Source organism: Carcharhinus amblyrhynchos, chromosome 13 (genome assembly GCF_965287045.1).
Source record: "Carcharhinus amblyrhynchos chromosome 13, sCarAmb.v2.hapA, whole genome shotgun sequence".
Lineage (NCBI taxonomy): Eukaryota > Metazoa > Chordata > Chondrichthyes > Carcharhiniformes > Carcharhinidae > Carcharhinus > Carcharhinus amblyrhynchos.
The window spans coordinates 13,022,543-13,046,642 of record NC_137336.1 but is presented as its reverse complement, the minus strand read 5'-3'; the positions used below and the strand labels follow the sequence as shown (position 1 = coordinate 13,046,642).

The 24,100-nt window shown below is 49.1% G+C and overlaps 3 protein-coding genes across 4 annotated transcripts in view; all 3 read right to left on the bottom strand.

Annotated features, from left to right (window-relative positions):
• Positions 1-1,171, bottom strand: part of LOC145351454 (15-hydroxyprostaglandin dehydrogenase [NAD(+)]-like) — a 34,437-nt gene extending 33,266 nt beyond the window's left edge. Inside the window, exon 1 of the mRNA XM_080201045.1 lies at positions 1,000-1,171. Within this exon, the coding sequence (XP_080057171.1) occupies positions 1,000-1,092 (93 nt within the window). The 5' untranslated portion in view covers positions 1,093-1,171. The remainder of the gene's footprint in view (positions 1-999) is intronic.
• Positions 1,172-2,947: 1,776 nt separating this feature from the next.
• LOC145351453 (uncharacterized) lies at positions 2,948-5,408 on the bottom strand. Its single transcript, XM_080201044.1, is given in 2 exon segments — positions 2,948-4,466; positions 4,468-5,408. Coding segments are annotated over 2 exon segments (1,935 nt in total). The 5' UTR covers positions 5,376-5,408; the 3' UTR covers positions 2,948-3,439.
• A 9,100-nt stretch (positions 5,409-14,508) lies between these two features.
• The window catches only part of LOC145351722 (15-hydroxyprostaglandin dehydrogenase [NAD(+)]-like), a 45,476-nt gene continuing 35,884 nt past the window's right edge, over positions 14,509-24,100 (bottom strand). Inside the window, exon 8 of one of the 2 annotated variants that reach the window (XM_080201304.1) lies at positions 14,509-14,759. In XM_080201304.1, coding sequence (XP_080057430.1) covers positions 14,639-14,759 — 121 coding nt within the window. In that variant the 3' untranslated portion in view covers positions 14,509-14,638. The remainder of the gene's footprint in view (positions 14,760-24,100) is intronic. The other variant, XM_080201305.1, reaches the window with a different exon arrangement.

The window sequence follows — 24,100 nt, the reverse complement described above, 5'->3', positions numbered from 1 at the left end:
AAGACAAATATTAGAGGGCAGTTTTTCACGCAAAGGGTAGTGGGGGTGTGGAATGCACTGCCGAGTAAGGTGGTGGAAGCAGGCACGCTAGGGTTGTTTAAGAGTCACTTAGACAGCCACATGAGCGGTCTACATATAGGGGGATATAGCAGGCCTTACTAAACATTGTAGGCTTGGGATTCCGTTTTTGCCTCAGGGATGTTACAGTCTTTGCCTGTTTAATAATGAATTTTTTGTCTCCACAGGCATTTAAGTCCACCTTGTTGACCAGCAAGGGGCATGCATGCGGCAGGTTGTAGTGGGCTGCTCTTGGATGTTGCTTCGGGAGTTGCCTATTGCTTCATGTCGTTAGTGTGCTTAAACTGGACCATCTTGAGGGCAACATGACAGTTCAGAGACTATCTCTGTTGCTGTGCGGACACATGGATTTGGGCCTGTGTCTGTGGGAGTTTGCGCGTTCTCCCCGTGGTTGCGTGGGTTTCCTCCGGGGGCTCCGGTTTCCTCCCACATCCCAAAGATGCGCTTTTAGGCTGATTGATTGGGTAACAAATTGTCCCTATATTGGACCTCCCTGATCCTCGCACATTAGGCGTAGACTAAAATCATGAATAGGTCACTGAGACAATGGGACGGCGGCGTGGGCTCGTTGGGCCGAAGGGCCTGTTTCCCGTGCTGTGTTGTTCTTTGTTTGTTTACATCCTCTCCACATCCAACCTGTCAGTACACCCCAGGATCTTAAAGGTTTTGATCAAGATGCCTCTTACTCTTCTAAATTCTAGTGGATCCAGGCAGACAGGGGGGGATTGTGCACAGACAGTGACCCAAGTTGGGAGTTGAAGCCGAATCCCTGTGAGGCAGCGGTGCGTGCAGCTCAGACCATAGCTCCAGACGAAGATCTGAGACCATCAGAAATGTGAATTTCTGGAACTCAACCTAAAACAGGAAGTGGCAAGCAGCAGCCTGAGAAGTCAGTAAAGGCAGGAGAAACTACAGAGTTACCTTAGCCCCATTCTTCAGTAAGATTTCAGTAATTCCTTTCCCGATGCCTTGAGCAGCTCCGGTCACCAAAGCAACTTTCCCGTTCAATTCCATCGCGGCGGTGGACGTGTGTGGGGGAGAAGCAAATGACAAGTATCTCACCAGTCAAACATTTATCTCTCAATCAGCAGAGGAAGTAAGTAGAAATGCTTTCATCAATCAGCACACTCACCGCACCCCGAAGGCTGAGGCACTCACGTCAAACTGAATTTTCATTTCTTGTTTGTTCAGTTTGGACAGTAGGTTAAAGTCTAAGAGGTTTAACCTGTTGGATGATGGTGAGAGTTCTTACTGTTCTTACCGCAGTCCAACGCCAGCATTTCCACATCGTGTTTAGTTTGGGCCGGAGGATTATCTGTGCATTTAAATAATCTCTTTGCTTTGATGGGGTGGTGGCGGGGTGAAGGATTTCATATCATCCGCTTCCTGTGCCAAAGTGAAGTGCGGGGCCGTGCGAACTTAGTTTCAGGTTGATGTGGGTGAGCAGAGGGGATTTAGATCCGACGGGATTGATAGCAGGAGTTGAGGAGCAGTCTGGGGATGTTGGAAAGGGGAGGGGATCTGGAATTCTCTGGAGGGGTGGGAGAAGCCGAACTCTTCAATGCATTGAAGGTGGCCAGTGGGAACTCTTTATCGCACACTTCCGGGTTCCCCAGTGGTGGATTTGATGTGGGGTGGGGAGGAGGGGGCTACTGAGGCTAGCTCAATGATGAGAAATGCACAGTGATTAGCACTGCTGCCTCACAGCACCAGAGACCCAGATTCAGTTCTTGTCTTGGATCCCTGTCTGTGCGGAGTCTGCACATTCTTTCTGTGTCTGCATGGGTTTCCTCTGGGTGCTCCGGTTTCTTGCCACAGTCTGAAAGACGTGCTGGTTAGGTGTATTGGTCGTGCTAAATTTTCCCTCGATGTACCCAAACAGGCACCAGAGTGTGACAACTAGGGAATTTTCACAGTAAGTTCATTACAGTGTTAATGTAAGCCTACTTGTGACACATACTTAAATTTGCTGTGTTAAATTGATAAAGATAGAGAATACATCTAGAGGTCCCTCCAGTATGGCTGAGGCAGTGGAACCATTGCTTCAACAACTCAATTGTCTGTTTATTGGTGTTCCATGTGGCTCCGCAGCTCTCACTCTGTTTGTTGGCTATGTGTGGGTTGAAGAGGAAAGTTATCAGCCAAGTGGACTGGAAAAGGGCTAAGGTAACACCCCAGTTTAAGGGGGAGAGGAGGCAGAAGGTGGAAAATTATAGGCCGTTATACCTCAGTCATGGATAAGATCTTGGAGTCCATTATTAAGGACGAAATTGCAGAGTACTTGGAAATGCATGGTAAAATAGGGCTGAGTCAGCACTACTCCATCAAAAGGGGGTCATGCCTGACAAACCGGTTAGAATTCTTTGAGGAAGTAATGAAAAAGTTAGACAAAGGAGAGCCAGTGGATCTGGTTTATTTCATTTTCCAGAAAGCCTTTGACAAGGTGCCTTGCAGGAGGCTGCTAAATAAGCTCAGAGCCAATAGTGGCTCTGAATCATAGAACCCTATAGTGCAGAAAGAGGCCCTTCGGCCCATCGAGTCTGCACAGAACACAATCCCACCCAGGCCCTACCCCCATATCCCAACATATTATACCCACTAATCCCGCTAACCTACACATCCCTGGACACTAAGGGACAATTTCTTAGCATGGCTAATCAACCTAACCCACACATCTTTGGACTGTGGGAGGAAACCAGAGCACCCGGAGGAAACCCACACAGATATGAGGCAAGGTATTGGCACGGATAGATCGGCTGACAAACAGAAAGCAGGGAGTGGGGATAAGAGTGTGAGAAACGGTCAGATACTCACTTTATGATTCCCCCCCTTGAATCAAATACACGGATGAGTTCAGCTAACTGTCGGTTTATTCGATCTTGCAAGAAAGGGTGCCGTCCCGTGGGTACACACACCTTGCTTTACACAATCTTAGTTTATATACATTTTTCCTAGATAACAATAGGACAGCCCTCCTTTCTTTATTGGGTACCACTCCTTAATCTCTTTACTGAGTGATCTCCTCCCTTGTTGACATCCCATTAACTCTAATCCAATCACCCCTTTTAAGGCTTAAATCGTTTTACCTCTCATCAATTCAGCTAACTCTTTTTCATTGTCCCGTAAATTGCTTACCCATTTATTTTATATGGTGTAAATCTCTTTTAGGCTATGCTGAAGACCCCGAGCGCCTGCCAGTCTCATGTTTTTTTTCTTCTTTTTCTGCGTGTTTCATCATCTGCTGGTCTTAGCGTTTAACCCCTCAGGTTACACTAACGGTTCTGTCATGGTTTCCGCCCCAGATGGCTTGACTCAAAAATTACACTACCGCTACCATCCCTCACAATCCCCCCTGTTTTTCTTACGCTTTGTAATTTTTGACATTCTTCTGGTGTTCCAGGCGTTCCAGCAGGTCGAGGGCCTGTTCATCCAGAGTTTTATCGCCTAAGAGGCTTATCCTCTCTTCCGTCTCTAAATTCATATTTATCACTTTTCCATTCAGGACATCCCCCCTAGTCAGGGCTGTTTCGATTAGCCGCTGAGCCAACCCCCGAACACAAGGGATGATACAACACCCTAGGGCGGCCAATACCCCTGCCGTTACCATGAAAGAGACAAGGACGGACATTACTACTCCTTTCCATTTGCCGAACCAAGCTTCCAACCACCTAGTGAGATCTAGGTCTGTACCCGAGTTCTCAGCTAGTTCATTAGCTAGGGTCGTTAGCCCTTCGAGGGCTCGGGTAATTGACCCATCGGGAGCTGTGTTATTTGGGATAAAGGTGCAGCATTCAGTTCCTATCATGACGCATACCCCCCCTTTCTCTGCTAGAATCATGTCCAGGGCTAGCCTGTTTTCCCAGGCCATTCTGCTGGTTGCGTCCAATTGTTCCGCTATCCCGCTTATCGCATTTCGGGTATAATTAACAAACCTCTGTTGATTATAATAGATATAGTTGATCCAACCTACATTCTTGTTGACAGTCACCCACCAGAACAGGGATTCAAATCCTGCTGCTATCTGGCTCCTGGCTTTGTACTCATCAGGGACCCCCCTAGGGACCCCTATGGCGTCCAGATATATTCGTTCATCAAAAGAACCCGGGAGGCTCCTTTTCCCTCGTTCTTTTCCACGGGGTCCCTGATGTTCAAATGCCAGGGTAAAGGGTACGGCCAATTGGATAAGTGCACAAGTGCCCTTCCATTTCTGAGGTAAAATGGGTCTCAAAGTCCTCCCTCCACAGTACCACCATAGATCAGCTCTAGGTACCTGGATTTGGGAGTAGTTTCCTCCCTCGGTGGTGTCGCTGACTTCCTTAACTGTTCCACACCTATCGAAGCTTCCCACTTCCCTGTCCAATCCATCCCCAGTCCGGGTGATACAGGTGTGATGTATCCCCGTTACTCCGGAAAAAGTGGGGGGGTTGAGACGCCCTGTTCAGTTTGATTGGGGGAAATGTCAGGCTCAAGGAGCGACAAGTGGGGTCTCCCCAAGCCTCTCTGTTTTGATACAGTTTCACCATACACTCCATTTCAGCTGGTTCTTTATCCCATCCCAGCGGGAATGGGACCACCTGGGGAGTTGGCCGGCTACTGGTGCACGCATAACAGTTACCTTTTCCGACACTTTGTACCGTATATTTGACCCATTCTATCCAGGTGTTCGCTTCCCTGAATCCCGTTTCTATTTCAATGGTCTCTCTTAAATCCTTTACCTCCACTACCCTGACTTCTCCCGAGACTCCCCGGCTAGGGGCGGAGGAGTTCCTGGTTTCGGCATTTTTGACTGTAACCCGCACACAACACAGGGCCGCCCCCACCCTCCCTGTGTGTTCCTTGATCTTGACCCCAAAAACTTGTCCGTCGAGGCCCTCTGTCCCACCGTCGTCTGACTTTTTTATGGTGAGGTAGAGGGGGTTACATTGGTTTAGCTTACAGTCTCTGGGAAAGATCTTCCGTGGAACCAGTGATACTTTCTCGCGAATCCTTAACTTAACGTCTTCATTTAACCCCCCTACTTGACAAGATTCTACTTTCCCCTGTTCATTTTTAGTACACTTTGGGTTCTTATCGAAGACAAGTAATTCTATTTCCCTCCCCTGGTATCTCTTCTGCCCCGTAAGGTCGTCTTTGCAGGGTACCATTCGACAGAGGTCGATCTCAATTACCTGTGCCTGGGGTGATTGGATTATAGTAAGGGAGTACACTTGGGCCGCCTGCCCAGCACCTATGCCCCCATAGAGTAAACATATTATTAGTAACATCCCGCTATTGCCGTATATTGCCCAAATTGACATATCAAAAATCAAGTCCAATCAGTTCTTCGCGGTGTGGTGGCCAGGAGTAGGCACTTCTGCTGGTTCTGGCACCAGTCCTTTCACTCGAGTGTAATGCGTCCAGCCTTTCTCAGCCGTGCGGATAGCCGTTTCCGTGGTCAGAAGTACTAAGTAAGGACCATCCCAGATCGGTTCTAAAGTCCGGAGTTTCCAGTTCTTGATTAGGACCCAATGCCCTGGCTTGATGGTGTGTATCGCAAACTCGAGAGGTGGTGTCTGTGCCAGGAGTCCCTGTTGGCGTAAATGAGATAGAGCAGACCCCAGGACCTCAACATATTTATGCACAAATACATCGCGGGACTCGAATGTGGGGAGTTCCCCTTTTGGCCCATTAAAGGGGAGACCGAACATTATTTCGTATGGGGACACCCCCAAGTCCCGCCGTGGCTGCGTTCGTATTTGCAGCAAGGCAAGGGGAAGGCACTTGGTCCAGGGCAACCCGGTCTCTGTCCTGAGTTTTGTCAGCTGTTTTTTAATAGTCTGATTCATTCTTTCCACCTTGCCCGAGGACGGGGGATGCCAAGGGGTGTGGAAATCCCAGCTTACCCCCACTGCCCGCACTATGTTCTGTAGGACAGTGGACGTAAACTGGCTCCCCTGGTCTGAATCGATGGCCCGGGGGAGTCCGTATCGTGGGATAATTTGTTCGAGAAGGACCTTGCTAACCTGTGTCGCCGAGGCTATGGCGGTTGGGTACGCCTCAACCCACCCTGTCAAGTGGTCCACTATTACCAAAAGATATTTCAGGCGCCCTATGGGGGGGAGTTCGGTATAATCCACTTGGATATACTCGAAGGGCCTATAGGCTGGGCTTCTCCCTCCTTGCTTCGTATTCTGTCTCAGTCCTTTTTTATTTATCTTCCGACAAATTACACAATCTTTCGTGACTTGCTTAGCCACAGTGTATAAACCGGGATGTGCGTACTGACGCAGAAATGCATCGCACATCGCCTGTGTCCCCCAGTGTCCTCCCCGATGGAGATGACTAATTATGTCTCTGGTCATCGGTCGGTTTAATAGTTGTCGACCATCGGGTAATGTCCATTTCCCTCTTTCATCTTTCTGACCCCCAAGTGATTTTAGCTCGGCTTCTTCCTTTTTGCTAAATGCTGGTGTTTCTATTACTTCAGACACTTGGGGCACCCAGACCAAGCAGTCCACTATCTCCTCCTCCGTCCCTGCCAATTTTGCTTGTTCGTCCGCCAACTGGTTCCCCTTTGTCTCTATCCCATTGTCTCTCTGGTGTCCTTTTACATGGACCACAGCAATTTCCCGTGGCCCCAGCAGGTCTTTTAATATTTTAGTAACCAATTCCTCATGTATCAATTCTTTTCCCCTACTATTTATCATTCCCCTTTCCTTCCAAATTTTTCCAAAAGTGTGTACCACCCCGAACACATACTTGGAGTCGGTGTAGATGGTCCCTATCAATCCCTCTAAGCCCTTGAGAGCCCGGTGTAGAGCATATAATTCACATGTCTGGGCAGACCAGACATTAGGCAGTCGCCCCCTTTCTACCAAATTCCAGCCAGCTTCACTAATGATCGCGTATCCATTATGCCTTTTTCCGTTTACCACCCGGGAGGATCCATCTATATACCATCGCTTTCCAGTGTGAAGAGGGGAGTCCCTTAGATCCTCCCTTACCTTACTCTGGAGATCTATTATGTCCGAACAGCAATGTTCGAGTCCCTCGCCTTCTTCCCCCTTCCAGAGGAATTCAGCTGGGTTCTGACAGGAATTGACCTCTATCTTAAGATCGTCCCGATCTAGCAAAATGGCCTCATACTTCAAGATTCTTGAGTCCGTCAGCCATCTCCCAGCCCTCTGATTTAAAATAGTCCTAACCTGGTGGGGGGTAATGACCGTCAAGGGTGCCCCAAATGTCAGCTTCCTACTTTCTTCCACCAATTTGGCCGTGGCAGCCACCGCCTGGACACATTCTGGCCAGCCTCGGGAAACTGGGTCCAGTATCTTTGATAAGAATGCCACTGGCTTCCTTTTTCCCCCCCAATCTTGGGTTAAAACTCCGAGGGCGGTTCCCTGTTTGGCATTTACAAAGAGTCTGAATGCCTTACTGAAATCTGGCAAGCTCAAGACTGGCGCGGTCATCAATTTCTGTTTCAGGGTCTCAATTAGTTCCTCCTCTTTCTCGTCCCACTGGATTTTGTTAGGAGCCCCCTCTACAAGTTTTAGGTACAGACCCTTGGTTAGGGGGGCATAGTCGTCTATCCATAATCGGCAATAACCTAAGAGTCCCAAAAACATTCGTAGCTCTCTCTTAGTTCCCGGGAGTCCCAGTTCAACTATTCCCCTCACCCTTTCCGGACTTATTCTCTTCTGTCCCTGGCTTATCAAGTGTCCCAGATACTTAACCTCTCTTTCTGCATATTGGAGCTTCTTCTGGCTCACCCTTAGTCCCTGTCCTGCCAAATAATTCAGAAGGGTATTTGTTCCCGCTACGACCTCCGCTTCTGTGGGTCCGGACAACAGGAGGTCATCCACATACTGTATGAGTTTTAGGGCTGGGGAAAGGATCAGTCCCTCTAATACCTGCTCTAAAATCTGACCAAACAAATTTGGCGATTCGGTGAACCCCTGGGGAAGCACTGTCCAGCGGTATTGCTGCTTCCCGCCCGTGTCAGGGTCCTCCCACTCGAAGGCGAATAAGTCTCTACTGGCCTCGTCCAACGGGCAGGCCCAGAAGGCGTCCTTTAAATCCACTACACTGAACCATTCATGTTCTGGGAGTATCCGCCCCAGTATAGTGTATGGGTTCGGCACCACCGGGTGTCGTACCTGTACAATCTTATTGATTTCCCTCAAGTCTTGGACCATTCTGTAACTGCCGTCAGACTTTCGGACTGGCAAAATGGGAGAGTTATATCTCGACATACATGGTTCCACCAGCCCATCACTTATCAGGTCTTTCATCACTTCTTTCAGGCCCTGTCTCCCTTCCCGGGAGATAGGATACTGACGTATCTTGACAGAGGGGCTCTGGGGCTTAAGATCAATTTTTACAGGCTGAATCGAGAGTCGCCCTCTGTTTCCCTTGGCCGTCCATACTCTAGAGTCTATACCCGTGAGTCGGTCCTCGCTAAGGTATGACATAGTTACCACCAGGTCTTCGTCGTCCCCTACATTTATTCGGAGCCCGAAGCGGATTATCAGGTCCCGCCCCAACAGACCATAGGGGAGATGAGGGAGGTGGAGGAGCTCTGCTAAAAGCTCCTCTTCCTCCCATTGTAGTACCTGTGGTTCAAATAGTTTCGCCCTAAATACCCCTCCCTTTACTCCTGATATGTTCAACATTTTAGTTTGGTAATTGGCTCCTGTAGGATAGATTGGGATTGAGGATCTGCCTGCCCCCGTGTCGACTAAAAATGTAACATCCTCCTTTTGTGGACCCACCTTTAAATTTACCAGGGGTTCTTGGTAGGTCCTTTTTCCGATTCTCCCCTGACCCCTCTAATCAACCTCACATTCCATTTCATAAATCCCTTCTCGTTCCTTCTTAAATTCAGGACACTCTCTTTTGAAGTGTCCCGGTTTCCCACAGTGGTAACACCCGGCCGCCCGGGGCCGGTCACCACCGTAAAATTCTCCTCGTCCTCTACCTCGGCCCCTCCTGGCCCCCCCTTCCTTCCAACCTCCCCTTGACCTTCCCCTACCTACTGTATATCCTTCATCCGTTATCCCGGTGGACTTACATACTTCCCTAACGGCTGCCACCATCATCTTTGCCTTCTGCTTTTCCTTTACAACCTCTCTCTGCACAAAGACCTTCTGCGCTTCCCGCAATAATTCCGCCATGTCCTTCCCACTCCAATCCTCAATCTTTTGTAGTTTTCTCTGGATATCTGGCCAGGATTTCGTTACAAAATTAATTTTTAGCATTCCCTTTCCAATTTCATCATCAGGATCGATTCCTGAATATTTGCGGACAGACTCCCTCAGTCTGTCTAAGAACATGCTGGGTGATTCATCTTTTCCTTGCCTAATATCAAATGCTTTTGCCACATTCTGCTGCTTGGGGACACATGTCTGGATCCCCCGAATTATAAGATTCCGGAGATCCGACATGTTTGTCCGCCCTTCCTGGGTATTATGATTCCAATTTGGATCCTCAAGAGGGTATTTTTGATCTCCCCTGAGTTGTCCTTGCTGTTGGTGATCCCTATCCCAAATTTCCATGGCCCTATTTCGGATCATAACTCCTTCATCGTAGTTGAATAATATGCTCATTATGGCCCGGAGTTCCCCCCAAGTATACATGCTTGGACCCAGGAATTGGTCAAGTTGTGTCGCTACCGCGACAGGGTCCTCTAGGAGAGGGGGCAACTCCTTCCTAAGTTGTCGGATGTCTGCCGAGTTAAGAGGCACCACCACGAACCCTGTCTCTCTTTGTCCGAAGGGAACCTCCCTGAGAGGGTGCATTTCCACCTCGGGCGCTGAAGCCCCATTATTCTGCTGTTGTTCCAGGGACTGTTTTATTACCAACCTCTTGGACCTTCGCAGACCCTCAACTGGGGGTCCGCCTCCTGTGCCGTTCTCAAGATTTATGAGATCTTCCCCTCGGGGCCCTTGGGCCCCATTATTATTTGGTTGATATGCAGGGGGTACATTTGGTACAGGAGGGGGTGGCGGCGGGAGGTTGTCAAGAGGGTCCCATTGCCCCGGTCTGCTCTGTGGGATCATTGGATACAGGGAGACTGGCTGTGGCGATCTACTCATCGCGCCCACCCAACAGGCAGCGTACTTACTTTCCTCGGGGTTAAAGGGTTGTTTACTATTAACATATAAATTTAATATCTGACAGACCCAATCCTCATCCGATCCATATTTTGGCCACAATACAGATGGTTTCCGGATTGGTTCCTTCGTCCACACAAAACAACAATATTTTATCATAACCTTCTTTTTTAAGTCCTTAGTCTTTCGGTCCCCATCCCAATTTTCTAACTGTATCCCCAGAGGACTGTCGGGGGGTATTCCCTTTTCATCATTATTATTTCCCGGTTTCCCATCCTTACTCTTGGACGGTTTACCTCCCATGGTTAGTCTTCAGTTGTCGTCTTGGACACAAGTTAATTTATTTGTGCCCTCAGATCAAACTGTCATAACCATAAAGTCGTCAAGGAAGAAAATGACTCTCACCCTTAATCAGCCGAATTCCCGGGAGAGAAATTTCTTACCTTGATCCGTGCACGGAGTTGTCCGACTTCTTCCAATGATGTGTATACCCCCTCACAGATTTCAGTCACAGTCCTAGCAGTCCTAGTGTATAGAAGTCATCCGTGTGATTTCCAGGGTCCAGAATTATCTCAACTGAGTGGTTTCAGATTCCCCTCCTCCCAGACCAAAACGACGTTTTTACGTGTAAATATACACTAGACGCGTCTTATTCCATCGATTTGGTCTAGTCGAGGGAAACCCCCGTTATAATTCCAGATCCCGGACGAGCCCCCAATTGTGAGAAACGGTCAGATACTCACTTTATGATTCCCCCCCTTGAATCAAATACACGGATGAGTTCAGCTAACTGTCGGTTTATTCGATCTTGCAAGAAAGGGTGCCGTCCCGTGGGTACACACACCTTGCTTTACACAATCTTAGTTTATATACATTTTTCCTAGATAACAATAGGACAGCCCTCCTTTCTTTATTGGGTACCACTCCTTAATCTCTTTACTGAGTGATCTCCTCCCTTGTTGACATCCCATTAACTCTAATCCAATCACCCCTTTTAAGGCTTAAATCGTTTTACCTCTCATCAATTCAGCTAACTCTTTTTCATTGTCCCGTAAATTGCTTACCCATTTATTTTATATGGTGTAAATCTCTTTTAGGCTATGCTGAAGACCCCGAGCGCCTGCCAGTCTCATGTTTTTTTTCTTCTTTTTCTGCGTGTTTCATCATCTGCTGGTCTTAGCGTTTAACCCCTCAGGTTACACTAACGGTTCTGTCATGGTTTCCGCCCCAGATGGCTTGACTCAAAAATTACACTACCGCTACCATCCCTCACAAGAGGGTCCTTTCTAGGATGGTAACCTGTGACCAGTGGCGTTCCACAGGGGTCAGGGTTGGGACCACAACTTTTCACTATATACATCAATGATCTGGAAGATGGAACTGACGGCATGGTTGCTAAATTTGTGGATGATACAAAAATATGTAGAGGGACAGGTAGTTTTGAGGAAGCAGGGAGGCTGCAGAATTAGTTGGACAGCTAGGAGAATGGGCAAAGAAGTGTCAGGTGGAATACAACATGGGAAAGTGTGAGGTTATGCACTTTGGTAGGAAGAATAGAGGCGTAAGCTATTTTCTAAATGGGGAAAGGCTTCGGGAATCTGAGGCACAAAGGGACTTGGGAGTTCTGGTGCAGGACTCTCTTAATATTAACATGCAGGTTCAGTTGGCAGTTAGGAAGGCAAATTCAGTGTTAACATTCAATTCTAGAGGGCTAGAATACAAGGGCAGGGATACACTGCTGAGACTATATAAGGCTCTGGTCAGACCCCATTTGGAATATTGTGAGCAGTTTTGGGTCACAAGGATGTGCTGGCCTTGGAGGGGGGTCCAGAGGAGATTCACAAGAATGATAACAGGATTGAAGGATTTGTCATTTGAGGAATCTGGGCCTATACTTGATGGAGTTTAGAAGGATTGGGTGGGGGACGGGATCTAATTGAAAGTTACAGAATGTTGAGAGGCCTAGAGAGAGTGGACATGGAGAGGATGTTTCCACTGGTGGGAGAGACTAGAACTCGAGGGCACAGCCTTACAGTGAAGGCTCGCTCCTTTAAAACTGAGATGAGGAGGAATTTCTTCAGCCAGAGGGTGGTGAATCTGTGGAACTCATTGCCACAGAGGGCTGTGGAGGCCAGGTCTTTGAGTGTCTTTAAGAAGAGATAGATACGTTCTTGATCAATAAAGGGATCAAGGGTTACGGGGAGAAGAAGGAGAATGGGGATGAGAATCATATCAGCCATGATTGAATGGCAGAGCAGACTTGATGGGCCTAATGGCCTAATTCTGCTCCTATATCTTATGGTCTTATGGACAGCTGCTCTCTGGTAGCTGAATGAATGATAAATGCATCAGACTACTGTCAGAGTGGCAGTCATCTATCAGCATGATGCATTGGGTGTGGTTTCACACCAATGTGCACAGAGTGAATGGTAATCTTTGCAACCTTAGTGTCTTTCAACATTGTGATGTGGTGCCCAAACAGCCACCATTCAATGTCACCCTGCACAATGGGGAAGCCAGTTGTCCTGGCAAAGTCATGTGCACACTTCTTTGGTTCTGTCTATTTGGAAAGAAAGCCACAAAGTCAGCCTTCCAGGCACACCTGTAACCTCCTAGATGGTGAACTATGAAATGTTAACTATATCTCCTGTTCCTGCTTGTGTAAAGCATCAAGGCCACATCCACCTTTGCAGCCACTGGCAGCACTGTTCTCACCCTGCTCTGAGGTTATCAGCCTGGGTCTCAAAGGTGACAGAAGTTCTAGTAAATTGCAGCCACTGACTAGACTGCTGCTGGTTTAGATGAAGTTTGAAGTGCCTGTTGAAGACCATAAGTGGACAAAGCTTCTTGCAATAAGCCCTTCTCTCACTCTTCCTGCTTCCTCTGACAACACCTTGTTCTCTTGAATACAATACTGCAGACACTGGAAATCGGAAATCAAAACAGAAAATGCTGGGTAAACTCTGAGGTCTTTTAGTGTCTGTGGAGAGAGGAATAGAGTTAACGTTTCAAGTTCCTATGACCCCTGTACAGACTATTCTGAAGAGGAGTCAGATGGACTCGAAAGGTTAACTCTCTCTCTCCACAGATGCTGCCAGACCTGCTGAGTTAATCCAGCATTTTCTTGTCCTAGTTCGTCTTCTTTGCCACCTCTGTCCCATCTCTTTCTGATGCTGCAGCCCAATGACAAGGGCGGCATGGTGACACAGTGGTTAGCACTGTTGCCTCACAGTTCCACCAAGCTGGGTTCAATTCCAGCCTCAGGTGACTGTCTATGTGGTGCCACATAAGGACTACCTCAACCGGGATCTTGAGTTCATATCCCTAAACTTGCCTGGGTTTGCAAAATCTCACTAACTGTCCTGGCTGGAGACAATACATATCTCTTTAACCCGTGCTTAACCCTCTCTCCACTTGCATTGTCTGCACCAATAAAGACTTGATTACCTGTTAAGACTCGCATTCCAACCATTACCATATAATTGAGTTTGTGTCTATATATGCCCTGTTTGTCCAAGTTTTTCTTAAATGTTAAAAGTCACCCTGCATTTACCACTTTATCCGGCAGCTCATTCCACACTCCCACCACTCTCTGCATGAAGAAGCCCCCCCTGATATTCCCTTTAAACTTTTCTCCTTTCAACCTTAACCCATGCCCTCTGGTATTTTTCTCCCCTAGCCTCAGTGGAAAAATCCGGCTTGCATTCACTCTATCTATACCCATCAAAATCTTATACACCTCTATCAAATCTCCCCTCATTCTTCTACACTCCAGGGAATAAAGTCCTAACCTATTCAATCTCTCTCTGTAACTCAGCTTCTCAAGTCCCAGCAACATTCTTGTGAACCTTCTCTGCACTCTTTCAACCTTATTTACATCCTTCCTGTAACTAGGTGACCAAAACTGTACACAATACTCTAAAATCGGCCTCACCAATGCCTTATACAACCTTACCATAACATTCCAACTTTTATACTCGATACTCCAATTTATAAAGGCCAATGTACCAAAAGCACTCTTTACGACCCTATCCACCTGTGACGTCACTTTTAAAGAATTCTGTACCTGTATTCCCAGATCCCTCAGTTCAACTGCACTCTTCAGAGTCCTACCATTTACCCTGTATGTTTTACTTTGGTTTGTCCTACCAAAGTGCAATACCTCACACTTGTCTGCGTTAAATTCCATTTGCCAATATTGCTGTCAATGAGAACCTCTAATGAAAGTGGGAGCTCACACTAAGCATCAACCCACCGAACTTTGTGGAGCGTGAGTGCTGTGATATGTAGTAGGGCATTTGGCAACCTTTTGTGCTGTAACTACTCATTCTCCACCAACTAAATAATTAAGAAGCTTTATCTATGAGTTTTTCCCTTTTTAGAATACAAAATAATCAGTTGGAGTTCCAGGCGTCAATCCCCCAGGTGTCGATGCTCCTTCTGTCAAAGTTTCCACTGTTGACTCTGGGTTACAGATGATTCTGCAGGTATCTCTGGTAGTTAATTCCTTTCTTTGTTACTGTCATAACCTCGCCATTTTTAGACTCATCAGCAACAAGTTGCATGAATCCCTCAGCGACTAATGACGGGCTGCAAAAAAGAGAAACATTACTATTTTTGCAACTCATTAAATCACTGGTTAGGAACGCGACTAGCTCCTCGATCCTGCTCCACAATTTAACTAGATCACGGCTGATTTTCAGACTCAGCATCCTCCTCCTGCACTATCCTCTTATCCTTTACTGCAATTGGTATCTAGAAATCTATCGATCTCTGCTTTGAACATACTCAATGACTGAGCCTCTTGAACCCTTTCCAGTAGAGCATTTCAAATAGAAATTATTTGAAATATGCTAGAAGAAGTTCTATAATTGCAGAATCTACCAGCACAGAAGGAGGCCATTCAGTCCATTGTGCCTGTTCTAGCTCTTACAAATATCACAAGGGGTCACGAGCTAAGGGTGAGGGGGAGAAGTATAATATGGATACTAGAGGGAGGTTTTTCACACAGAGGGTCATGGGGGTATGGAATGCGCTACCAAGTAAGGTGGCGGAGGCAGGCACGCTGGACTTGTTTAAGATTTACTTAGATAGGCACATGTGTGAAACAGGGATAGAGGGTTATAGGTGACAGTTTTAAGAAGGGTCAGAGCCTCGGGACGATACTGGAAATGTAACACTACATGTTAATTTTTTGTCTCTTTTAATCCGCAGGTGTGTTGGACCACCTTGTTGTCAAACGAGGGGCGTGCGCACGGTGGGTCGTACGTGGGCTGCTCTTGGATGTTTCGAGAGTGGCCTAGTACTTCGCGTCGTGGTGTGTGCTTAAACCTGGACCAGCAGACGGTCACCATAACAGCTCAGTGACTATCACTGCTAGCTGTGCAGATACATGGATTTGGGCCGGTGTCTGTGGGAGTTTGCGCATTCTCCCTGTGGTTGCATGGGTTTCCTCCGGGTGCTCCGGTTTCCTCCCACACCCCAAAGATGTGCTTTTAGGCTGATTGGTGTAACAAATTGACCCTACACTATTCTCTCCTGAATCTGGTTACAATAGGGGTACCATTAGCATACACAGAGGGCAGGGTAGGTGTAGGAAAATGCTTTGTTAGGATGGCGGCGCGGGCTCGTTGGGCCGAAGGGCCTGTTTCCCGTGCTGGGTTGTTCTTTGTTCTTTGTTTTTTTTGTTCTTTTGAAATTGATATAGATTAGTCCCAGATCCCCAGACTTCTCTCTCCTCCTTGGCCAAGCTCTAGGTCAGCTCCCTAATCTCCTCGTAAGCGCTCTCGGACGTTTTGCTAGATTAAAGATGTTACACAAAAGTAAGTTACTGCTGTTTCCACGTAGCCCTGCAAAGTTTATCCCCTTCAAGTAGTTACCCAATTTCCTTTTGAAAATTGTGACTGTTTTTTTTCCATCATCCTTTCAGACAGTGTGTCAATAAAAGTTCATTGCATAAGAAACAAATTCTTCAGAGCTGCCTGTCTGTTCACTGATAACGTACCATTTAACAGCACAGGGTCAACTCTCAAATGAAAAAAAGTGCTATCTTCTAACCACAGGGAGTATGTTGACAAACATCTTCAGGAAGCATAGTGGAGGAAATGCCTCTGTCTACATCAACGGGGATGTGATGACTTCAGCCCAGCTAATGAGGTTGGCTTGCTAGAGTATGAGCCATGAGGTGAGTTCTCCCCAAGCCTAGACCCCACCACCTCACCCCTCTGCCCACCACCCCTCCCTCACCCCGCACTGGCCGAGTCAGGCACCATACAGCTTGAGTCATCTCATGGAAATGCCCTTCATGCCTTTTGCCTCCACGCGGAGGCATTTCCTGTATGGCTGCTGCTGCACTCCATCATCCAGATATACCTTGGCGGGCCTTGTTGCCACCGGGCGATGGTGGTCGTCAGTGGAGGTCTCTCTATGGAGGGATCTCCCCCCACCATCTTGGGGACCTGGGGTGGAGGGTGCTGCACACAGCAGTGCCGTACAGCCGTAGGTTTTCCAATTCACATGCTCCCAAGCTTGTCCTTTTTGCAATCTTGTGGAGTCCGTGAACAATGTCCATGTTGTGTTATGACAAGAAGATTGTTCTCCATCTACAGGGATGGGGGTGAAGACATCCTAGACTTTTTCATTGCTGGCCCACAGGGCTGAAGATCAAAAAAGTCCCTCCACCCGGTGCTGCTGCTGCTCCCCAACATTGGCACCCCCCCTTCCTCCTGATTGAGGCACCGGCCCTCCTTAGTGCCCAGTCCCCTGTCCTCCCTCCTGCTCCTCCATTCCCCTCCCTCCCCTCCATTCCCCTCCCTCCCCATCTCTCTGACACAGAGGAGAGAGAGCACCTGGACCCCCACCCACCCCACCCTCCCTCGTTCCCTCTCTGTCCCCCAGTAGCCAGGGCAGAGACACCAACCCCTCCCACCTACCACACCCTCGGTCCCTTCCCCCTCTACCGCCCTCTCTGTGCCTGACTGTAAAGGTCAAAGAGGCCCCTCAGACAACCCTTCCTTCCCCCCCTCCCCACAGAGAACAAAACAACCAATACGCCCTGCCGTACATCTAAGCAATCTCGAGGTGGGCATAGCATCTATCGTTTACCAACCACGGTGACAGTGACACCATTGCCGGTGGCAGGGCCCTCTAGGCCCACTTATGTGGGTGTGGTGGCAGGTAAAGCCCCTGCCACTACCAAGGCCCTGCCACCCTTTTGATTAATAACCAAACAACTCAGGGTGAAGTGCTACACCCATCCCGACATGACAATCAAGACGTGTTCGCACAATGGCTGGGGTTGTTGGCCCCTCAGCCATTGTAGCGGCCTCAAAGATGTACGGCAAGGCCGTATTCTTTTTGAAGGCCGAGCAGGCAGTCCACCTCACCCTGGAAAAAGGGCTCACGGTGGGCAGGATGTTCTTGGCGGTGGACCCCCTTGAGGCCACCGCCCATCAATTAGTAATTTCCAACGTCCCGCCCTTCCAGGGCTGGTTGGCGGCTCTGTGTCGCCCACCGTAAGCCCTGCGGTGGGGGACTTGGAGTCGAAGGGCGACAACCCCGAGGAGGTACGTTGCTCAGTGGTGGGTACAGGGTCCATTTCAGGGTCCACCTTAAGCGAGGCGGGAGACTCCCTTGTGCCCCTCACCGAGTGGCCCCTCATCCCCTCTGGGGAACTCAGGGCCTTTCTCAAATCCCATTCTGACTGCTCTGATTGCAGCCGACTGGCCCCTGACTGTTGGTTGGACCTGGCGCTGCTTGTCCGGTCCTCGCAGGCCTGCTCCCAGTTCACGTAGGGCCTGACCAAAAGAGAGCAGCATCGGGGACAGGAGTTCCTCAATGAGCTCACCAGGGGAGTGGACTGGCGTGACTTGTGCCAGCGCTCCCCCAGATAATTAGATAAGTGGTGACTGTGGCACTATGCTTCTGCCATGAAGGTGACCGTAGCCAGCCTCAACATCAACGGCAGCAGCGAACCAGTCTGCAGGTTCCAGAACTTCTCAGTCCTCCGTGACGGGAAGTATGCGGTGTGTTTCCTGCAAGAAACCCGTACCATTCTGGGAGATGACGCCCTATGGCTCCTGGAGTGGCAAGGGGGGATCTACATGAGCCACTTCACGCTCACTTCCAGTGGGGTGGCTATCTTGTTGGCCTTGCATTTTCAGCCGAAGATCTTGGGGGTCAAGGAGCCGGTGCCAGGCCGGTTGCTGCACTTGAAGGTCCATGAGGGGGGCGTGGTCATTCACTTTGTGAATGTCTACGCCCCGACTGCCGGACTGCAGCAAATGACTTTCTACCAGAAAGTGTCCGCTCATCTCGACACCATCGCGGGGGGCGAATGCATCGTCCTTGGGGGGGGATTTCAACTGCACCCTCAAGGCACGGGACTGCATCGGCCCCTTGTGGCGCACCCCGGCAATGGTGAAGTTGGACCTGCTCGGGACCCACGACTTGGTGGATGTCTGGAGACATCTCCATCCTGGCTCCAGAGCGTTCACTTTCGTGAAGCCTGGAGGCGGAGTGTCCAGAATCGACCACCTTTACATTTCAAGGGCGTACGTGTCCGGCGTGCTGTCGGCCTCCATGCAGCAGGTGCCGAGCACGGACCACCACCTGGTGTGGGCAGAGTTTGTTCCGTCTCACATCCGCGGGTGGGGGGTCCACGTACTGGCACTTTAACAACACGCTGCTGGAGGACGAGCACTTCCTGGACTTGTTCCGTCGATTCTGGGCTGTCTGGAGCAGGAAGCAGGGAGGCTTCCCCTCCTTGAGGCTATGGTGGGGTGTGGGCAAGACTCACATAAGTACCTTTGTCAGGAGTAAGCGAGAGGGTCGACAAACAGGCGGAAATCCAGGCTGAAGGAGTTGGAGAAGGAACTGTTGGAACTGGAGGCACATCTCAGTCAGCCCGACAGGGACCCAGCCCTGCGTCTGGAGTACAGGGAGAGGAAGGGCGCGCTGCGGGACCTGCAACTCGTCGGGTCTCGTGGCACATACGTGAGGTCACAGCTCCAGTTCCGAGTGGACCTGGACCACGGCTCCCCCTTCTTTTACTCGCTGATAAAAGAGTGGGCTAACCGCTGCTGACAGGCCAATCTATCCACGATAACATCCATCTGGTCCGGGACCTGATCCACCATTCCCAGAGGGCTGGTCTGTCGAGTGCCTTCTTGTCTTTAGCTCAGGAGAAGGCATTCGACAGGGTGGAGCACGAGTATTTACTCGGAACTCTGCAGGCATTCGGGTTCGGGGCAAATTTTGTCACCCGGATCCGATTACTGTACTCTGCCGCAGAATGTCAGATTAAGGTTAACGGGTTGCTGACAACGCTCCTTCGCTTTGGTAGAGGAGTACGGCAGGGCTGCCCCTTGTCCGACCAACTGTATTCCATATGTGTGGAGCCGATCCTGCGCCTCTTGTGGAGGAGGTTGTTGTGTTTGGTTCTGTGCGGCCCGGACGTAGGGGTGGTCCTGTCGGCTTACGCCGACGACGTGCCCCTCATGTTCACGGACCCGGCTGACCTGCGGAGGATGCGAGAATGCCAGGCGGTGTACTCCGCCGCGTCCTCCACCAGGATCAACTGGGCCAAGTCTTCCGGACTCCTGGTCGGTCCTGGGGAGACAGGCCCCCTTCCGGAGGAGCTCAGGCCTTTCACCTGGAGCGGGACCAACCTCCTCTCCCTGGGGGTCCATCTCTGCCCAACTGAGCAATCCTGGCCAGAGAACTGGCGGGAGCTGGAGGCCAAAGTCTCTGCCCGCCTGTGTCGCTGGACAGGACTGCGCCGAGTGCTGTCCTACAGGGCGCGAGTTCTTGTCATAAACCCGTTGGTCACCTCCATGCTGTGGTACCAGCTGGTCACTTTGACCCCTCCCCCTGGCTTTGTCACAAATACGCAGAAAACTCTCGTGCAGTTCTTCTGGGACAGTCGACTGCACTGGGTCTCTGCCGAGGTTCTGCATCTCCCACTTGAGGAGGGCGAACAAGGTCTGGTGTGTCTTTGCACCCAGGTATCGACCTTCCACCTCCAGACCCTGCAGAGATACCTTTCGTCAAGCCTCCTCCACGATGGCATGCCCTGGCGACGTATTTCTTCCACCAGTGGCACGGCCTCAATTGCGACGTACAGCTCCTGCATATCAATCTGGAGCATATTCTGTCCTTGTTACGGGAGTTGCCCGTCTTTTCATGCCCCACTGCATGAGCCGCCTCGCGGAAATGTCCTCCGTGCCCTTTTCCAGTGCGCGACGGCGTTTCCTGTACAGGCTGCTGCTGCACACCTTCCACTACCGCATCCTCGCCTGTCTCCCAGATACACCTTGGCGGGCCTTGTTGCCGCCGGCGGCGGAGGTCCCAATGGAGGTCCCTCAGTTTTCCCTCAATCTGGATGGCCATAAAACATTAGATAGGGGTCATGGGTAGAGAGGTGGTGTTGAGATGGCAGCATGGGCTTGTTGGGCCGAAGGGCCTGTTTCCCAGGCTGATTTTGTTCTTTGTTCTTTCTTTGTTCTATCTCCCCCAATTACCTCGGGGACCTGGGGTGGAGGCTGCTGTACAACCGTAGGTTTTTCTGGTACACGGGCTCCCGAGACTGTCCTTTCTGTGGTCTTGTGGAGTCCGTGGACCACGTCTACGTTTCATGTCATAGATTGCACACCCATTTTGGTTTTCTGAAACACCTTTTACTGATGTTTTGTTTGCACTTCAGTCCCACGCTCCTGATCTACGGGCACCTGGTGCGGAGAGGGGCGTATCGGGATGCCGACCTCCTCGTAAACCTGCTCCTGGGCTTGGTGAGACGCACCATCAATAGGTCCGGGCAGCGGGCAATCAAGGGGGCTGTCCATCCCGACTGTTTGCCCCTCTACTGCGGCTACATTCGCGGCCAGGTGTCCCTGGAGAGGGACCATGTGGTGTCCGCTGGCACAGTTGACGCCTTCCGTGCCCGTTGGGCACCACAGGGGCTGGGGTGCGTTATGGACCCCGACAATCACATTTTGATTTAATGTTTTAAAGTTTCCTTTCGACTTTGTTTTTTGTTCGGGCCATCCCCCCTTCCTTTTTGGGGGGCTGCCTCTTTTAATTTGTCCCTAAGTTAATTCGAGTTTGTTTACTTGTTTGGCATGCAAAAGAGCACTTGGTGATGGGATCTTTGCCTCCATGGAGTTATTACAGGGGATGAAGTGGAAATGCTCAAGAGCTTTAAGTTTCAAAGTGTCCAGATCACCAACAACCTGTCCTGGTGCCTCCAATAGCCTAGCATAGCCAATGTTGTTCTTTTGTTTAAGAAGGGTAGCAATGATAACCCAGGTAATTACAGCCTTAAGTTAGTAGCAGGGAAATTATTAGAGACGATTCTTAGAGGCAGGATTTACTTAGAGGCACTTGGAAATAATTGGACATATTAGCAAGGGGCAACATGGTTTTGTGAAGGGGGGGTTGTGTTTCAGTAACATGATCAAGTTTTTGAAGAAGTGATGAAAATGATTGAGGGTAGGGCATTGGATGTCGTCTACATGGACTTCAGTAAGGCCTTTTACAAGATCCCTCATGGCAGACTGGTGCAGAAGATGAAACTGCATTTGATCAGTGCTGAGCTGGCAAGGTGGACACATAACTGGTTCGGTCCTAGAAGACAGAGGATAGCAGTGGAAGGGTGCACTTCTAAATGGAGGGCTGTGACAAGGGATATTCCTCAGGGGTCGGTGCTGGGACCTTTGCTGTTTGTAACAAATATATAAATGATTTGGAGGAAAATGTAACTGGTTTGACTAGTAAGTTTGTGGACAATACAAAGGTTGGTGGATTTGCGAATAGCGATGAGGACCATTAGAGGATACAGCAGGAAATAGATCAGTTGGAGGCTTGGGTGGAGAGACAGCAGATGGTGTTTAATCCAGACAAATGTGAGGTAATGCATTTTGGAAGATCTAATACAGATAGGAAATACACAGTAAATGGCAAAGCTTTTAAGAGTATTGATAGGCAGATGGATCTGGGTGTACAGGTCACTGAAAATGGCAACGCAGGTGAAGAAGGTAGTCAAGAAGACATACTGCATGCTTGCTTTCATTGGCCGGAGCACTGAATTTAGAAACTGGCAAGTCATGTTGCAGCTTTATAGCATGTTGGTTAGACTGCACTTGAAATATAGTGTTCAATTCTGATTGCCACACTACCAGAAAAACGTGGAGACTTTGGAGAGGGTGCGGAAGAGATTTACCAGGATGTTGACTGGTGTGGAGGGCATTAGCTATGAGGAGAGGTTGGAGAAACTTAGTTTGTTCTCACTGGAATGACGGAGATTGAGGGGCGACCTGATAGAAGTCTACAAGATTATGAGAGGCATGGACAAAGTAGATAGCCAGGAGCTTTTTCCCAGGGTGGAAGAGTCAATTACGAGGGGGCATAGGTTTAAGATGCGAGGGGCAAGGTTTAAAGGAGATGTACGAGGCAAGTTTTTTTTACAGAGGGTGGTGGGTGCCTGGAAGTTGCTGCCGGGGGAAGCAGTGGAAGCAGGTACGGTAGTGACCTTTAAGGGGAGTCTGGACAAATACATGAATAGGATGGGAATATGGGTGATATGGTCCCTAGAAGAGGAGGGGGTTTTAGTTAAGTTGAGCAGCATGGTCAGTGCAGCTTGGAGAACTGAAAGGCTTTTTCCTGTGTTGTACTGTTTTTTTGTTCTTCTCATTGATGCTATGGTTAAGAAAGCCCACCAACGCCTCTACTGTCTCAGGAGGCTAAGGAAATTCATTATGTTCACTACAACTCCAATTTTTACAGATGTACCATAGAAAGCATCCTTTCCAGATGTATCACAGCTTGGTGTGGTTCCTGCCCTGATTAAGACTGCAAAGAGTTGTGAATATATCCCAGTCCATCACACAACCAACCTCCCATCCATTGACTCTGTCTACTGAAAAGCAGCCAGTATAATCAAGGACCCTACACACCCCAGACATACTCTCTTCACCTTCTTCCGTTGAAGAAAAAGATATAAAATTCTGAGATTACGAACCAATCGACTCAAGAACAGCTTCTGCCCAGCTGCCAGCAGACTTTTGAATAGACTTGCGGTATATTAAGCTGATCTTTCTCTGCATCCTACCAGTGATTGTAACACTATAATCTGCACTTTCTCCTTTCCTTTTCCACTATATACTCTACAAACAGTATATTTTGTCTGTATAGCATGCAAGAAACAATACTTTTCACTGAATCCCAATGCATGTGACAATAATAAATCAAATCTAAGTTGTGATCCTTGGCTCATGCAGAATGTTCCTGTCCAAATTGGAATTAATCCCCAACTACACACAGTCTTTGGAGAGGAGACGCAGGGGACCCGAGGAGCAGGGGACCCAGGGAGTGGCAGATCCAGGGATCCTGTAGAGTGGGTTGGGAGGCTCTGGGGGAAGCAGAGGGGAGGATCCAGAGTCAGAGGATTGAGAATTGTAATACCCAAGGTGGAAATGCTACAGTGGTAGGGTCTCTTTTCATATATTTATGAGATGTGGGCAATGCTCCCTAGACCAACATTTATTGCCCATCCCTAGTTGTCCTTGAGAAAGTGATGGTGAGCTGTCTTCTTGAACCGCTGCAGTCCCTGATGTATAGGCCCATCCAAAGTGCTGTTAGGGAGGGAGTTCCAGGAATTTGACCCAGCAACCATGAAGGGACAGATATATTTCCAAATCAGGATGGTGAGTGCCTTGGAGGCACCCACACATCTGCTGTCTTTGTCCTCCTAGATGGTAGTGTTCATGGTTTTACAAGGTGCCGCCAAAGGAACATTGCTTAGTTCCTGCAATGCATCTTGTGGATGGTATATGGCTGACACTGTGCTTTGATGGTGGATGGATTGAATGTTTGTGGAGAGGAAGGATCGGAATCAGGAGGATCAGGAGTTGAAGGATCGGATGTAGGAGGATTTG